Genomic DNA, 17,784 nt, shown 5'->3' with positions numbered 1-17,784 from the left:
AATAATAATAACTAATTTATTATAAAAATATTGTAAAATATTCTGGATCGCGATCGAATAAGTCAGCGAGCTTCTTGCAGAAGGAGTATAATAAAGTATAATCAACCCTGACAACTGTAAGGAAAAAAAAACAAAAAACACATACAGCCAGAATATAAAACAAATAGCAAAAGCCATTTTTTTTAAAAATTTTTTTAATTGAAAGAGGCTTTGCTGTACAGCAAAGCGACCAACCAACTCCAATCACTGCTGAAGTAAGAAGAGTAGCTGTCTCCGTTTCAGCTTAACTCTCAAATTTCAAAGTGGGGTTGTGTGAGGTTGTTGTGTCGTGTGGTTCAAGAAATGTCCATTGAAAGGCCACTGCTATTAGACACAGTTGCAAACGCCGTCGTTGACTACAAAGGCCGGCGAGTGCTCAGATCCCATTCCGGAGGTTGGAGGTCTGCATGTTTCATCATAGGTAAGAAAGTCTCACCCAAATCAATTCAACAAAGTGAAAAATCTCTCAAATAAAAATAATTAAGAAATGTGATGATCATCTCCTTTTGTGTTTTTGGGCATAAAATTAGTATTATGTATGAATATGATGGTTTATATATATTAGGTGTGGAAGTGGCGGAGAGGTTTGCATATTATGGGATTAGCTGCAACCTCATCATGTACTTGACTGAGCAGCTGGGGCAATCAACAGCCACTGCAGCCGAGAACGTCAACACTTGGTCAGGGACGGCATCGTTGCTTCCTCTTTTAGGAGCATTCGTAGCTGATTCTTATCTGGGGCGTTACCGCACCATTATTATTGCTTCTTGCATTTACATTCTGGTGCGTATCTCTCTCTCTCTCCCTCCCCTAAATCCATTTAAGCATCCCTTGCCAAAAGTGTGAGAAAAGTCAAATATCAATTTCATTGCCGAAAAAGTAGCAAGTTGGAAAGATCTCATTGGTAGCACAAGTGCCTAGGCACTTGTTTTCCAAATAACTCCTGTAGCAAACCTCAGACAACCATTATTGTCCTGGTCTTGACTTTTCCACAAAAGCTATGTAAGAAGCACATGGTTTGTGTCCACATTAGTGCACTGTTCATGTTAATGTCCGCATCCTAATGTGTTCGCGGCAGTTAATGCACTTGATACAATCCCAACCCATATGAGAACTACCGACCTTTACCAAAGAAAAGAACAAAATGGAGAGTATTGCCAAAGTTGACTCAATCCTCTTCCTCAAAAATGTCAAAAGCCTTTGCATACAAGAACTCTGCTAGAGATTATTAGTGCATTTTCATAGAAACAATGTCTTTCAAACAACAAACGGTTTTATTACAAGATAGCATCAGCTTTCAAAACCAAATCTTCCCAATCTAAACATTAATATTTGAGCATTATATTTTAAACTTAGGCTCTTTTTTTTTTTCCTTTTTTTTAAACTTTAACCATCCATGACCATGACTTAGATTGGGATTTATCACAGGGACTAGGCTTGCTGACTCTGTCAGCTATGCTTCCTTCTATCAGTACCTCTAATTACATGGGCAAAAACAAAGTTATATTAGCTTCTTCTGAGCTCCAAGTGAATTTATTCTTCATCTCTCTATATCTAGTAGCAGTTGGGCAAGGTGGACATAAGCCTTGCGTTCAAGCTTTTGGAGCTGACCAGTTTGATGGAGAAGATCCGGTGGAATGCCAAGCCAAAAGCTCATTCTTCAATTGGTGGTATTTTGGACTATGTGCAAGTACTTCTGTGGCAATGTTGATCCTAACCTATGTACAAGAAGACCTTAGTTGGGGTCTAGGATTTGGAATCCCGTGTGTTGCGATGGTCATTGCCTTAGGTGTCTTCTTGCTTGGTACTAGAACTTATCGATATAGTGTCAAAGAGGTGAAAAGCCCATTTGTGAGAATCGGTCAAGTGTTTGTTACCGCAATTAAGAATCGGCGGGCTAAACCATCAGAAATAGCTATTGAAGAGGAAGCTTGCAGAACCCTGCCACAGCATAACTCTGAACAATTCAAGTAAGAGAGCAATAATATTCAGTTTTATTTTAAAGACTTACTACCTCTTCAATATGGTATTTCTTGTCCCAAAAAAAAAAAAAAAATAGAAACTTTGTATACAAATATGATATAAAGGGTTCAGGAGGTTAACTTGTTGAAGAGATAATACTTGGAGAAGAAAATTAAAACCTTATTCTAACATATAATAATCATATTTAATCCAAAAGCTTATTTATGGTTTCGACTAGACATAATAAAATTAGACTTGGACTTACTAAGCCCAAAAGAAAAATATTGGTATTAGTATGGCTTTTGTACCCATAAAAAAATTGGGTTGACCCAAATCCAGACTTGCTGAAATATCTGTTCGGGTCGATCTGCAAGTCACATGGGTCAACTATTTTTATTTTCAAAGGAAAAACTTTCGCTTACTTTGGCTCTTTGATCCTGTGAAAAAATGTTTTTGCACTTTCACTTCTTGTTTTTATTTTTTTTTCCTTTATTTCCTTTCTATTTTAAGCTCTTTTCTTGTCAGGAACACTTGTAGATTCTTTCTTAACATAGTGGAGCCTTGAAGACTTCAATTTAGTGAACCATAGACTATGTACACTTAAAATTTTGTGTATTCTCATAAAAAAAAGTGTTTTATTTTAACTTTTACTTAAGAGTGTTTTTATTATTTATTCACTTATTTGTATTGAAAAGAAGACAGTCAATTTGATCAAATTTATTATTATTATTATTATTATTATTATTATGTGGAAAAAGGTCAAACTAGATTTACTAGACCCTAAAAAGAATGTATAAGGGTTAGAGCATCAGCATTGATTAATGTTATCCTATTCTATTTTACTATCTAAAAAAACTACTTTATTATTTATACCCTACCATTTTATAACATACATAACATCCTAACTTTTATTTTCCTATTCTACTCTTTAAAATAATATATCTACCCAATAAAATAATAAATCCCAAAACCATATCTATTCTCTCCCATCTCTCTCCTCTCTCTAATTTTTAACTCTCTTCCTTTGTCTCTCTTCCACTAAAACCACCACCACCACCCCCACCGTCCAAAAAGGCTACAAAACTCAAACAAATCACCCTTACTTCACTGCCCATTACTCACCACCGCCAAAACAAAACCCATAAATAACCAGCAAAAATCAGCAAAATTAGACCCATAAATGAAGAACTCGCACCATAAATGAACAAAACCCATAAACCGATCTCTGCATCAATCTCCACATCCCACGATCTCCATGCCCAACGACGATCTCCACATCCCACGCCCAACGACGATCTCTATGCCCAACGCCGATCACCACATCCAACACCGATCTCCACACCACACCCAAACATCGATCTCTGCGCCAAACCCCAAACGTCGATGACCACACTACCACACTGATCTGCAACGAGAGAGAGAAGAGAAATAATGAGTGGGTGGTGGCTTGCCATGGCCGGTGATAGTGGGTCAGGCCATGGTGTGGTGGCTCTAGGGTTGAGTCTGAAGAGAGGAGAGCAGAATGAGAGAGAGAAGGAAGATAGAGAAAAGAAAAGAAATAATGAGAGAGAGAGGAGAGAGAAAGTTGGATGGAGTTTTTTATAAAAAGTATGAGAGAGACAATTAAAAAATAATTTTTAGAAATACGACTGTGCTATAGTAGCATCTTATTAATAAGATGTTACTGTAGCACAATTGTAAATTTTTTTACAATTCCGAATGTTTACAAGTTCTAATGCTGGGTGATTTATTGGCTCTAATGCTAAATAATCCTTACATTTCCCATTTGGCATTTCTACTGGGATGCTCTTATAGCTTATATGTTTCGCAACACATTTAGTACAACCCATTGTTGACTTGAACCCAATCTTACCTAAACCTGAAAACATCGAACTTAAACACAATTAACTTGACCAATTCGCTAGAGCTAGTTTGCTGCGTAAACCATTCATTTTACCTATGCTTCACTGAATTAGCTTGGCACTTACGGACAGTTTTCTAGAAAACTATCAGAATTTTGATATATTACTAATTAAAAACAGTCATACCCCTTGTTTCCCAACTAATGAGCAAGTCTTGCTTTTCTTTCAGATCAAGAAAACAAATTTTAATTCCTTTTTTAGATCTAATCTCCTTTTATAGAATGATTTGGATCCACTAATGTGACAGGTTCCTTAACAAAGCCCTGCAAGGCGAGGTATGTACTGTTAGTGATGTTGAAGAAGCAAAGGCCGTTCTTAGGCTTGTTCCAATTTGGGCTACGAGCTTAGGTTATGCTATTGTGTTTGCACAAACCTCAACTTTCTTTACCAAGCAAGGGGCTACTCTTGATAGAACAATTTTTCCTGGCTTTGAGATACCAGCTGCATCACTACAATTCTTTATCGGCTTGGCCATTGTTTTTTTCATTCCTGTATATGATCGTATTTTTGTTCCTATAGCAAGAGCTATCACCACTAAACCTTTTGGAATCACAATGCTACAGAGAATTGGAACTGGGATGCTTTTATCTATCATTTGCATGGTAGTTGCAGCTCTAGTTGAAATAAAAAGGCTCAAAACTGCTAAAGAATATGGGTTGGTTGATATGCCAGAAGTGACTATTCCAATGAGTGTGTGGTGGCTTCTTCCTCAATATGTTTTGTCTGGAATTGCTGATGTTTTCACCATTGTTGGGCTACAAGAATTCTTCTATGATCAGGTCCCAAGTGAATTAAGAAGTGTTGGTCTTGCCCTCTATCTTAGTATTTTGGGGGTCGGGAGTTTTTTAAGCAGCTTTCTTGTCTCTGTCATTGAGGAGGTGACTGGCGGGGATGGCAAAGATAGTTGGTTTACTGATAATCTTAATCGGGCACATCTTGACTATTTTTATTGGCTACTTGCTGGAATTAGTGCAGTTGCATTTACTGCCTACCTGTATTTTGCAAAATCTTATATTTATAATATGCCAAGTACAATTTAAATTAAATTCAGTCACTTTGTTGTAAGTAAATTTAAATTGCATTTAGGCATGCGAATGCTCTATGTTATTTGTTAAATTAAAATGAAAAGGAAGAAAATCATTGAAAGAGAAGAAAAAAAAAAAGAAAAGAAAAAGAAACAGGTGGAAGGAAAATGATGATGTACTAAGACATAATATGGTTGGTTCCTTTTCCACTACCGCGTTATTGTATGTTAAATTGACTTAATTAATTAACTTGAATAATTAATTAATTTGCCAAAAGGTCAATATATTTTTGGTTTATCAAGTTGTTTAGAAAACCAAAGAATATAATTTGCCAAAATTGAAAAAACCAGAGATGCATGATCTCTCATTGATTGTAAAACCACAAAATTTTCATATGGCTAATAATATATGTGTGTGTGTATATATACTATTCCATCACAATATTCAAATGGTTGCACAAAAACCATAGCCATCAATAAATAAATATAAGAAACATAAAATAAGATTACTGTGTCTATGGGAAAAAGTAAAAGAAAAAATCATAAAATCATAAACAGTGAAAATGCAAAAAAAAAAAAGTTCCAACCATGGATTTAGTTTCCATTAAGAAGTTTGATTAATAGTAACTGCATTGCATGAAGTCAAGGGAAACCTTTTGTAAATCTCTAAGTTCTTTTGAGATATTTCAACATCATAATGGTTCAACCAAAAAATTGGTTAAGATTTCTATGACCTACAAATTCACATTTTATGGTAAAACTTAAGAGGTCCAAACTTAATTAAGTAGATCTTTGTGTCTGAAAAAAACGATTAATTGATTTGAAGAAAGGAACAAAAACCAATTTGATGAAGCAACCCAACTCAAGTTCCAACTTCCAACCCAACCAAATCTTAATCAAAATTAAATCAAATCAAATCTTTAAAAAAATGGAGAGAGAGAGAGAGAGAGAGAGAGAGAGCTGAAACCTAATGACTTAGGTCAAGAGAGCTGAAAGTCTGAAACTTAATGACTTACATCAAGCAAAGCCAATAGTTTGTTTGGGGCTTTAATTTGTAGTGAGAGATCAAACTTCAATTAATTACTAAAGCTGTAAGAAATATGAGAAAACAGCCTAAAGTTAATGACTTTCATCAAGCAAAGTAAACATATACATATGTGGCTGTATATGGAAAGCAACAACATTATGAAAAAAACAATTTGCAAATGAAACTAAATTTTATTCATTAAATTGCCATGGAAAAATAAAAATGAGTCCACTTACATTGCGGTAGAAAACTCATTACATAAGTCATCATGTCCTGATAGCTAAAATCAATTATATATTTTTGGTTGTAATTAAATTTTATCTCCTAGTTCAATTCAAGAGCAAGGTACCAATGGTAAAAGCAGGAAGATATTTCAACATAGATGTAAGAATTTATTATTTTTGTCAATTTACTATTTTAACCCTATTTTTAAGTTTTAGGTAGGGGTATTTTTGACAATAAAAAAGTAATAACTAACTTTCTTTTGCCAATTTACTATTTTAATCTTATTTTTAAATTGTTGATTAATTAATTTAAGGGTATTTTTGACAGGAAAAAAAGCAATAACTAACTTTTTGAATCTTCTTAATATATACAGATGTATGATAACTCATTATATTTACTAAATAATAGCCAAGCATATGAAAAATTTTAAGTGAGATTTCATGATTTATAATGTTAAAAATTTAGTGAAAAAAAGTATAAAGACTATACTAACATTATATAATATAATATTTTTGGCTTTTATTATATAAATGCATATATGTTATTAATTAGGAAAATAAAATTCAGGTGCTGTGCCGAAGCCTGACTGTTGATGGCTACCGCTCAAAATTCAAAAATCAAAATTAAAAAATGAAATGGCCCACCCCTTTCATTTTGGACAACACATCCTACACTTCAATCACTTCATAGACTTCCAGTAGTTCTACACTTCTACGGCAATACCACTCTTTGAAGTTTTCAATTTTGCCTTATTTTCAGTTCTCCGTTCCCACTGCCAAACTCTCTCTCTCTCTCCTGCGTTCCATTCTCACGAACAGAAAATTTCATCTTTTCACCACAGCCAAACTTTTACTCACACTCACAGCTAAATTTCATCTTTTTACCACAGCGAATACCTATGTAGTTTAGAACCTCGTTCAAATTTTAATCGGAGTGTAGGAATTGGTGTTGTCCTTGATGATTGCACAAAATTAACATTTTAGTACTTCTGAACGTGGGGGGCAGTACTATTTTATTATTTTATTTTTTAATATGGGGTAATTATTCAATTGAAATAACTCACCGAGCTTCTCGTGGAAGGAGTATAATAGAGTATAATCAACCCTGATAACTGTAAGGGAAAAAAAAAAAAAAAACACACATTCAGCCAAAATATAAAACAAAGGAAAATGTTAAAAAGCACCGGACGTTCAGTTAAAAATAAAAATATATTCAGCCAAAATATTTTCTTTTATGGGTTTTACTTAAAAAAAGTGAAAAAAAAATTATCAAAAAAATTACTAAAAAAAAAAAAAATTGTAAAAGATTGCGAGAAGCTGCCATAAAATTGCAAAAAAAGTTGTTATTAACGGGCACCTTTCGGTGCCAGTTAACACAATCCTAAAACAAATAGCAAAAGCCATTTATTTATTTATTTGAAAGAGGCTTTGCTGTACAACAAAGCGACCAACCAACTCCAATCACTGCTGAAGTAAGAAGAGTAGTTGTCTCCGTTTCAACTTAAGGGTCTGTTCGGTTAGAGGAGTGGAAAAGTAGGAGGATGAAAAATTGTAGGAGAATGGAAAAGTGAGAGGATGAAAAATATTTAGTTTTGCCTCTTGTGTGTTTGGTTGGAAGGGTGGAAAAATGGAAGAGTGAAAAACTCTTTTGTTTGGTTGGAGAGAAAAATGGAAGGATAGAAAATGTAATTTATATAAATTGACTATTATACCCTTGTTATATAATATGTAAGAAATATATTTATTTGTACTCATTAAATAATATAAAATTTACCACATCATATATATAAATTTATATTATTATAATGTAAAAATTATAATAGTGTACATAAAAAAGAGAGAAACAATAGAGGAAAGTGATTAGGTCACGTTGAAAAAAAAAAAAGAAAAAAAGAGAGAGAAGAGAGGGTCATAGGTCATGAATGAGGGTAGGTGAGAGAGGACATTTGTGTAAAAATGCTATGAAAGTACTTTTCTCTTCAAATTTTCCTTCCAATTTGAAAGAATAAAAAATGTAGGTTCAGGAGAGAAAACTTTCTCCCAAGTTTTCTCTTCTTTCTATTTTTCTTCCTCAACCAAATAATAAAAAACAACATTTTTTATCCTATTTTTCTCTCTATTTTCTATCCCTTATTTTCACCTCAAATGAACACACCCTATTTCTTAAATTTCAGAGTGGGGTTGTGTGAGGTTGTTGTGTCGTGTGGTTCAAGAAATGTCCATTGAAACGCCACTGCTATTAGACACAGTTGCAAAAGCCGTCGTTGACTACAAAGGCCGGCGAGTCCTCAGATCCCATTGCGGAGGTTGTTGGTCTGCATGTTTCATCATTTCATAGGTAAGAAAGTCTCACTCAAATAAATTCAACAAAGTGAAAAATCTCTCAAATAATTAAGAAATGTGATGATCATCTCCTTTTGTGTTTTTGGGCATAAAATTAGTATTATGTATGAATATGATGGTTTATATATATTAGGTGTGGAAGTGGCGGAGGCGGAGAGGTTTGCATATTATGGGATTAGCTGCAACCTCATCATGTACTTGACTGAGCAGCTGCGGCAATCAACAGCCACTGCAACCGAGAACGTCAACACTTGGTCAGGGACGGCATCATTGCTTCCTCTTTTAGGAGCATTCGTGGCTGATTCCTATCTTGGGCGTTACTGCACCATTATTATTGCTTCTTGCATTTACATTCTGGTGCGTATCTCTCTCTCTCTCTCTCTCTCTCTCTCTCCCTCCCCTAAATCTATTTAAGCATCCCTTGCCAAAAGTGGGAGAAAGTCAAATATCAATTTCATAGCAGAAAAAGTAGCAAGTTGGAAAGATCTCATTGGCAGCACAAGTGCATAGGCACTTGTTTTCCAAATAACTCCTGTAGCAAACCTCAGACAACCATTGCCCTGGTCTTGACTTTTCCACAAAAGCTATGTAAGAAGGACATGGTTTGTGTCCACATTAGTGCACTGTTCATGTTTATATGTCTGCATCCTCACGTGTCCGCGGCATTTATATTCACTTATATAATAAATCTTTTATAGCTGTAAATAATTCTATTTGATATAGACAAAACACTATTGCTTCCTATATTCAGAGTAGCCCATAACAAAAGCTAGAGACTGCAAATACTTTTAACTAACAAATTATAGTTTTGTGACTCCCATAAACAAAATTTGGGTTCAAATGCCCCCTTTGGCCCTCCCCTTCTTGTACCTTAAAAAAAAAAAAAATAGAGCATTTGATTTTTATCTTTTTAGGAACATTTTTTTTCTCTCTCTCAATGGAAGTATGCGGAGTCATTTCCTTGCTCAAGCCAAGGGCCATTGACATATACATATATTTAATAGCATTTGAAGTAGAGATAGTCCGATATCCAATAATACTGTGGGCGTGTAGCACAAAGAATCTTAACAATATTGTTGTGCCAATTATTCTTGCAAACTATCCCATATTTCGATTTTGAAGTACAACCACATTTTGCCATTGGCCTTAAAAGACTAGCTGAGTTCTAACACTTATTTAATGAAAGGAACTTATCCAGCTCAAATCCCCTCTATAACATTTCCTAAGAAAAAAAAAATTACAAACACATTCTATACGGTACTAAGAAAAGAAGTTGGACTTGGAGGGATTGGGATATCTACAGTCCCTTCCAGCATTAGCAGAACCTTTTTCATTGAAGGACGAAGAGATGGCTCATCAAGAATGCACCAAAGTCCCACTTTAAATATTCTCTCCAATTGCCTTTTGTCAACATCCTTATCACTCACTAGTTTATCTAGCTCACGAGCCTCAAAGCAAGAGTATGCCCATTCTTCAAGAATAGCTTCTTCTTCAGGAAAACTCCAATCCACACTCTTTCTACAACATATAAGCTCCAACAGAACAATTCCGAAGCTGTATACATCTGCTTTGATTGTCACTGGCTGGTTTCGATGCCATTCTGGTGCAACATACCCCTTTGTTCCTCGGACACCTGTAAAGGTATTGGTTTGGTCTGGCTTTAGTAGCTTTGCCAATCCAAAATCAGAGATTTTTGGGCACCTATATTCGTCCATGAGTATGTTTTGGGGCTTTATGTCACAATGAATGATTTGTGACTCGCACTCTTCATGGAGATAAAGAATTCCCTTTGCTATGTTGCGAGCAATTTCTATTCTTTCATCCCAAAAAAGTTTTTTTTCCGGTTTGAAGAGTATATTTGCAAGTGAGCCATTGCTCATGTACTCATATACCAAAAGCCTATTCTCTCCATCATGACAATACCCGAGTAGACGGACAAGGTTCTTGTGGTGTGTTCTTCCAATAACTTTCATCTCGGGTTGAAACTCTCTCTCCCCCTCAGTCAACACTTTCTCTAGTCTTTTGACTGCTACAATCTTCTGACCATTCCATATTGTTCCCTTGTAAACAGTCCCAAATGATCCTCTACCCAGCTCTTCCTTGAAACCATTAGTCATTTTCTCAAGATCAGAATAAGTAAATGATCTTAGAGAAACATCCATGCTTAAATCAACATTTCCACTATTAGAGACCCTTCTATATGCTCGGACTCGATTTTTATAAATTGCAATTGCAGAAATCACTGACATAATGAGTCCAAAAGCACTAAGTGAGATGCCCAGAATCATTATGTCCTTCCGAGAATATTTTTCACGTCCCAAGGGCTCGATTTTATTTATGGTGGAAGTAGATATAGCTACCTTGATGAATGCAATATTGTTTACATCACTTAGTACCCTTCTTCCAAATCTCAATGGAAGCTTTTGCTTTCGACAAACTCCATCTCTGTATGTAGCGGCTTCACAATTACAATCCTTCAAACATGCTGCTTCACAATCGTCTTTGGTCAATATTGTTAGGGAAGAAAAAGAATCATCTTCCCATACAGTATTAGGTACTGCTTTCATGATATATTTCATACTTCCATCTTTGCTCTTGCAACTTTCTGCAGTGAAATTCCTTTCACAACCTGAGCTCCAATTTCCCTCGATAACACTTGCAAAATCTGGAAGACATAAGCAATTAGCATCCTGATCATTCATAGTGCAAAACCCATTGAGACCACACAGGCCCTTAGGGTCACACTTATTATTGGAAGATGACCATATGACTGAGAAATTCCCATTCTTATCCAAATTGTGTGAGAATAGCCTGAAGATCCCATCCACATCAATTCGCATAAAATACACTACATCTTTTGTTGGATATCCGCCTTGAGTCAGATTTTTTAAGATTGTGCCGGTGGAATTGAGCAAGTAAAGACGACCATCATCATCCAGACATAGTGAAACATTACTGCCTTTTCCATCTGTTCCAGAAGCCCAATAAGCATATTCAGCTACATCTGTGGTTTGCACTGGGTACTGCACAAGGTTTCCATCCGTCTGCATTTTCAGACGAAATATTCCTGTCGATTGATCAGATACTGAGACACTTGAAAACAACTCATTTCCAACTGTGAGACGCTGACCTTGTAAGAGGGTATTCGTTGGGGATTCAAAACTTTGCCATATAATCTTCTTATCAGAATTATAGAGAACAAAGTTTCCCGAATCAAGCATTGATGCTGATGCTGCACGTTCAGGAGGATCGGCAATGGCTGTATCTATGCCTTGAGCTGATTGCATGATGAGTCTACCATCACTAGTGAAATTCAATGTAACACTAGCGAGAGCTGGAGGTTTGTCTCGGTTGGCTGTCCAGACTACCGTCTTTTCAGGAATCCCAGCAAAAAAAACTCCAACAGCATAGCCATTGGCTTGTTGGTAGAAGCCAAAGGCATAGAAACCAGATTGTGACTGCCATGAAGACTTGGAGGTAGGTGTTAAAGAAGAGCCAAGGTTTACAATGGATTCACCTCGTTCAGCTTCTGTAGTGATAATTGCTGAGAGAAAAATAAAAAACAAGAGACTTGCCATTACTAGAAAATAGCCAGTTCTCTCTGTTATTCTTTCACTCTGTTTGCAAATGAAATGCGACTAACACAGCTCCATATCAATAAAAAACAAGAGACTTGCCATTACCGAGTTATGATGTTGTCTTGAGTATTACTATTAAATATATTTTTTTGGAAAGTGTTTGGAAGGAAATAGTTTAAAAAAAAAAATGAAGCATTCTTGAGTATATGTCTTTTCTAAGGATGAAAAGTCACAACTTGTGTATATTCAAAGAACTTCTGGATATATAGAATAAGAATCATTCACTTTAGTCTCTTTCTTAGCTGGGATGAGAAGTCTTTGCATGCGTTTAATTATATTCAAAGCTTTTCAGCTGGTCATCCATTGAATTATTAATTAGTCATAACCCAAGCAACACGGGATGTTTAATTTCAAAGTCCCAATGCAGTGCTAAGTTTAAACCAATAACCTTGTAGTTCAATGGCACAATTTTTTTAACGATGAAAACTAGGATTAATTCAAATTCCCCCAACTTTATTGTAATTATCGAATTAAAAAAAAATTATTCACAAATATTTTAGGGACTAAAACAGATATTTGGCAACACAAAAATTAACTTTGTTTTATGTTGTGGGTTCCAGTTAGCTCAACTAGTAAAGTCTTTGATGGTTGAATAAAAGATTTAGGGTTCAATCTCCACCTACACCAAAAACTAATTAGTGTTTTGGTCTGATGATAAAGAGTATCATCAGGAGCGGACGCTATAGATTGAAATTCTCTTAAAAAAAACATTGTTTTATGGTTTGCCTTGAAAATGTACCGTTTGATAGTAGGTCAAGGGAGTGAGCTCGAAATCTAAGAAGCTGAAGAATTTGGACATTCAGGCTAAAAGGAATCAATCCGGGTAGAGCAGATGAACTGCTTGTGGTAAAGTTAGCTCCAATTGTGAAATTTGGCCACTCAAATTCAAAATACGGAGTCAAATAAGCGGTATGCAAGCTCTCGTCTATGAAAAAAGAAAATAAACAATCCAAATGTTAACCAAATAACTAATTTATGAATACTTTCAGGGATGTACATATTATACCTTTACAATATTTTTTTATTTTATTTTTTATTTTTAGAATCAACTAGTCACAAACCCATGTAATATGTGGGAATAGATAATTACTTTGTAATTTTGATATAAATATAATTTGTTCTCCTAAATTTGTTGAAAATAATTGGCTCTACCAAAAAATTAAGAGAAATGGTATGTCGACAATAATTTCACAACAAATCATATGTAGTAGGTTGTTATTGGTTGGCAAAAAACAATTTTAGTGTAGGTTTAAATTAGAACCTATAACAACTTGCCAACTACAACTTGTGAAAATGTTATAGACATAGTATTTCTAAAAAATTAAATTATTTTTCATCTCAATATATCTAAAGATAAAAATATATCATTCTATTATTTTTGGGTATGTTTGATTGATATTCATCCATTTTTTAGGTGGCTCCTATTCCTTTAAATTATTTTATAGTGCGTTCTGTTTTCCTAATTTGAGTTTTTAGTTTTAGATTTTGGATTATGCTATTTTTTTTTCAACAACTTGATTTTCTTTTTAGAATTTTCTCCTCTTAAATATCTAGAATACAACTAAACTTTTTAACTAAGTATTAGCTCAAATAAAAATTTAATCAAATAAGGAGAGAGAGGACTTGTGATAGAAAACTCAATTCAATTCAATTGGTCTTCTTCATATTTTAGCCAAATTCAATTTCTTCATATAGCCAAGCATACTTCTTTGTGGAATTTCTCACATCCAATTGGTCTTTGTGGATTTTGAGACTTTGTCCTTGGATAATCTTTCGCCCTAGTCTCTTTTTTGGTTGTCTATTGCTACCTTATATAGTTTTATACATGTCCTTTGATTTAATTTTCTTTCTATTGACATCAAATTCTACAATTTGTGTAAAAAATCTTACAGTAAAGGCAAGCATACTTCTTTGTGGAATTTCTCACATCAAATTCTACAATTTCTTCATATAGCCAAGCATACTTCTTTGTGGAATTTCTCACATCCAATTGGTCTTTGTGGATTTTGAGACTTTGTCCTTGGATAATCTTTCGCCCTAGTCTCTTTTTTGGTTGTCTATTGCTACCTTATATAGTTTTATACATGTCCTTTGATTTAATTTTCTTTCTATTGACATCAAATTCTACAATTTGTGCAAAAAATCTTACAATAAAGGCATCCCATAATAATATCTAAATTTTTTATAATACAAAAAAAAAGTAACATATCTTGTACTAATTTATACATTTACATTCATGTCACAACTAACATGTACGTACAATAGAACTAATTTATGCTACACATATACAAAGAGAATTATTTATCCATAGTGGAGAATGTATCACACAAATTCACATAAGAGGTATAACATCAGAGAAAAAAAAAATCATCCATGATTAACGACCACATAAACTATAGTAGTAAGACCCCATTGCAATTCTTTTAATGTATTCTTCACCATGGCTTTGTGATTTTTTTTTGGTTGGTTCATGGGAACCAATATTGTTGGCACCTGAGATCTTCGATATATGGCACATCACTAACAAAATTAATTCAGAAAACTTGAAGAATATGGGAGAGAAAAAAAAAAAAAAAAACCCTTCACTTTAGAGGGACTTTCCAAATTTGCAGGAGTGAGGTAGAGCAATTGCAAATATATATAGACAAAAAATCAGTAGGTTCTTTTTTTTTTTGGAATCTAATAGATTGGCAATTGAACAATTTTTATAACTACTTGATTTGGGAGAGGGAGTGTCATAAAATTGAAGGAAGTCTGAATTATTATCAAATTAGGTTTGATGGAATAATAAATGGAAAGTTGAAAAGTTAGGAAACGTTAATTAAGAGATGGAGGGTTTTTTTTTTTTTTTTTTTTGTGATTGGGAATTTGTTAATTTGCAAAAGGAAGGAAAACAAAAAGAAAAAAGGAAAGTTAGTGGGACCCATGACGTGGCCGCTGATGTGGCTCAATAGAAGTGAAGCAATAATAAATACTATACTTCAGCTTTTAGATATATATAGATATAGATTGGATTACAATCAATAACTCAAAAAAGATAAATTCTAAGTATAAGTTTCTCTCTCTCTCTCTCTCTCTCAAATGGTACTAATATAGACATTTGCTTGGTGTGGTCCAAAGGGCTCCTCTTTAAAAAGGTTTCCTACATTAAGAAGAAGAAGAAGAAGAAGATTGCACAAGAAGCCGGGGAATTTTCTATAATACCTAATTTGATTGCTAAGGATGGGATAAATGATATTTTAAAGGGCTTGGAATTGTAAAAGGGTTTAGAGCTTGTATTGTCAACATAATTGCAGGGTTGTAGAAATCTAAAAAATTGTGCAGAAAGAAGAAGAAGCAACTTTTTGGACAGTAACAAAGTTTTTAAGATGGGGCGGTTTACTGGATTAATTAGAAGATAAGGATAAAATTTTATAAAATGAGCTTCAACAAATAAGATGCAGGTTTTTTATAAATGTTAAAAGAGGCTTGACATGGTAAAGCATCGAGCGTTTCAGAAGCTTTGAGAAATACCCATAAACCATATCTGTCAACTGCAAGTTTGTAACAGTGAAAAAGAAGAGAGTAACAGTGAAAAAGAAGAGAGAGAGAGTGAGGATGCATCAAAACCCCTTTTTTTTTGTGTGTGAGAGAGGGAGGGGGGGGGGGGGGGGAAGGAAGCAACCTATAGCAGACATCCAATAAAAGAGTGCAGTTCTCTTTCACCAAATAAACCATTTTAGGCAAAGTGATATAATCATTCCAAATCCCATTATTGTTGTGCCTCTTGCACCTTCCTTCCTACCATCCTAATATCTCAATAGCTACTTAGGCAGCAAGTGAGCAACCCATAAACCTGAAAGAAGGAAACATTTGCAGCCATAACCAAAGTGCAACTATGTAGGAAAATAACATGAAATTCTCAAATCTGTGAGAAACAAAAAATAGAGAAAACACACGCTAAAGAAAAATAATTACATACACAAGACGGTATTTACGTGGTTCGACAATTTGCCTACGCCCACAGAGTTACAGAAATTTCATTATTATCAGAGAAAAATACAAAGTGCGGCCGTACAGTTTTTCACTCTCTCAAAAACAACAACAACAACAAGAAGAAATCCTAATTACCAAAACAGTGGTTTCTATATCCTACACACATGATTCACAATAGGCTACAAACCACGCAACATTTTTTCGGGTCGGGTTTGGTCGTTAACCGGATCAAATACAACTAAGCTCCACAAAGCCCAACACAACTAAACATTGTAGTGACAACTTATTAACATTTTCTCTCCACTGTTCTTGGACAAAAACCTGTCCAGAATAATAGTTTTCTATTGAAAATATTCTTTACTATTAAAATTTATCCCAGCTCCAATAGGTGCTCTGGAAGCCCTAAAAATTTATTTATTTCATAAATTAAAAACCAATTCATCCTCTCCTACAAGATACACATTCACTGACTACAACAGTTTAGGGCTAGGAATTGCAGAAGGGTTTAGAGCTTGTATTTTGAACATAATAGCAGGATTTATAGAAAAGAAGTCTAACAAATTCTGCGGAAACAAGTTGCAGAAATTTTCAGGAAACAACACAAAGTTTTTAAGATTGGGTGGTTTAAGGAGTTAATTAGAAGTTAAGGCACAACTTATATGGGGTGCTTCAACAAATAAGGAGTAAGTTTTTTGTAAATCTTTAAAGAGGTAAATCTTTGAGCTTTTCAGAAACTTTGAGCAATACCCATAAACCATACCCGTCAACTGTAACAGATCAAAAAGAGGAGAGAGAGAGAGAGAGAGAGAGAGAGAGAGAGAGAGGTGGGAAGAACCTTCAAGAAATAAAAATCTACAGCAAAATGTAAACTATCCTTAGATTTGTAAATCCAATATGAAGTTTTTTTTTTTTTTTTTTATTTATAAAAAAAAATCTTTCTCCAACTAAATAATGACAAATAAAATGTAAACTATAAATTATGTCAAATTCATTAAAACTATAGTCTCACATTTCAAAATGATAAGTACAATACAAAAATAACTATTTTTTTTAATTGCAAATAAATAAATAACTATTTACAAAAAATAACTATTTGAATTCTTATTCTTTATGAAAAATTTTGTTAATAAAAATAAATAATTTATTTTACTTTAGCATCTAACCAATCCCAAAAAGGGTATATAAAAAGGGAAAAAATTAATTCTTAACCATAAGTTTAGAAAGAGTCTAATCCATAACAAAACAACCTGACAGTGTTTAGGTCTATAAGATATTGATGATTTGTTTTATGTTTTATCTCCATTGTTTAAATGATAAGGAAAAATGGTTAAAATTATCAATTTATAAAAAATACAATTTCCTTTAAACTTGAAAATCTGAATATTCACTTATTTTAAAGGAAATTCACATTCATACAAAAATGATTAAGGAGGAATCCAGATACCCCTGGAATCTGATTCTCTAGTGTGCTTTGCAATTAAATATGAGAATTTTTAAACATTCTTAAGAATCCTAAAACACTAACTCGTACCAAATGCCATATAAATATATTGTATAATTGGCTAGAAGTGATTGCATTGAAGCCCAACAGACCAAACGTTATAATCTCTTAAGCTTCTACATTTATGGT

The 17,784-nt window shown here is 34.0% G+C and overlaps 2 protein-coding genes and 1 pseudogene across 3 annotated transcripts in view; 2 read left to right on the top strand and 1 right to left on the bottom strand.

Moving 5' to 3' along the window:
* Window positions 1-204: 204 nt before the first annotated feature.
* On the top strand, window positions 205-4,993 carry LOC142617315 (protein NRT1/ PTR FAMILY 5.10-like). Of its 2 annotated transcripts, none has more exons than XM_075790102.1 (4): window positions 205-460; window positions 605-822; window positions 1,468-2,009; window positions 4,171-4,993. In XM_075790102.1, exons 1-4 carry the CDS (start codon window positions 343-345, stop codon window positions 4,961-4,963), a joined length of 1,671 nt encoding a protein of 556 aa, XP_075646217.1. In that variant the 5' UTR covers window positions 205-342; the 3' UTR covers window positions 4,964-4,993. The 2 variants fall into 2 exon arrangements, with proteins under 2 accessions (XP_075646217.1, XP_075646219.1); XM_075790104.1 differs by having other exon boundaries at window positions 212-460; window positions 1,451-2,009.
* A 3,509-nt stretch (window positions 4,994-8,502) lies between these two features.
* Window positions 8,503-17,784, top strand: part of LOC142617190 (protein NRT1/ PTR FAMILY 5.10-like) — a 54,258-nt gene continuing 44,976 nt past the window's right edge. Inside the window, exons 1-2 of the mRNA XM_075789927.1 lie at window positions 8,503-8,536; window positions 8,675-8,898. Coding sequence (XP_075646042.1) covers window positions 8,518-8,536; window positions 8,675-8,898 — 243 coding nt within the window. The 5' untranslated portion in view covers window positions 8,503-8,517. The remainder of the gene's footprint in view (window positions 8,537-8,674; window positions 8,899-17,784) is intronic.
* On the bottom strand, window positions 9,792-12,194 carry LOC142614598 (G-type lectin S-receptor-like serine/threonine-protein kinase LECRK1; annotated as a pseudogene).

The sequence above is a fragment of the Castanea sativa genome, chromosome 11, assembly GCF_040712315.1.
Source record: "Castanea sativa cultivar Marrone di Chiusa Pesio chromosome 11, ASM4071231v1".
Classification (NCBI taxonomy): Eukaryota; Viridiplantae; Streptophyta; class Magnoliopsida; order Fagales; family Fagaceae; genus Castanea; species Castanea sativa.
The sequence above is the reverse complement of the archived record's forward strand: the minus strand, read 5'-3'. Positions and strand labels throughout refer to the sequence as shown.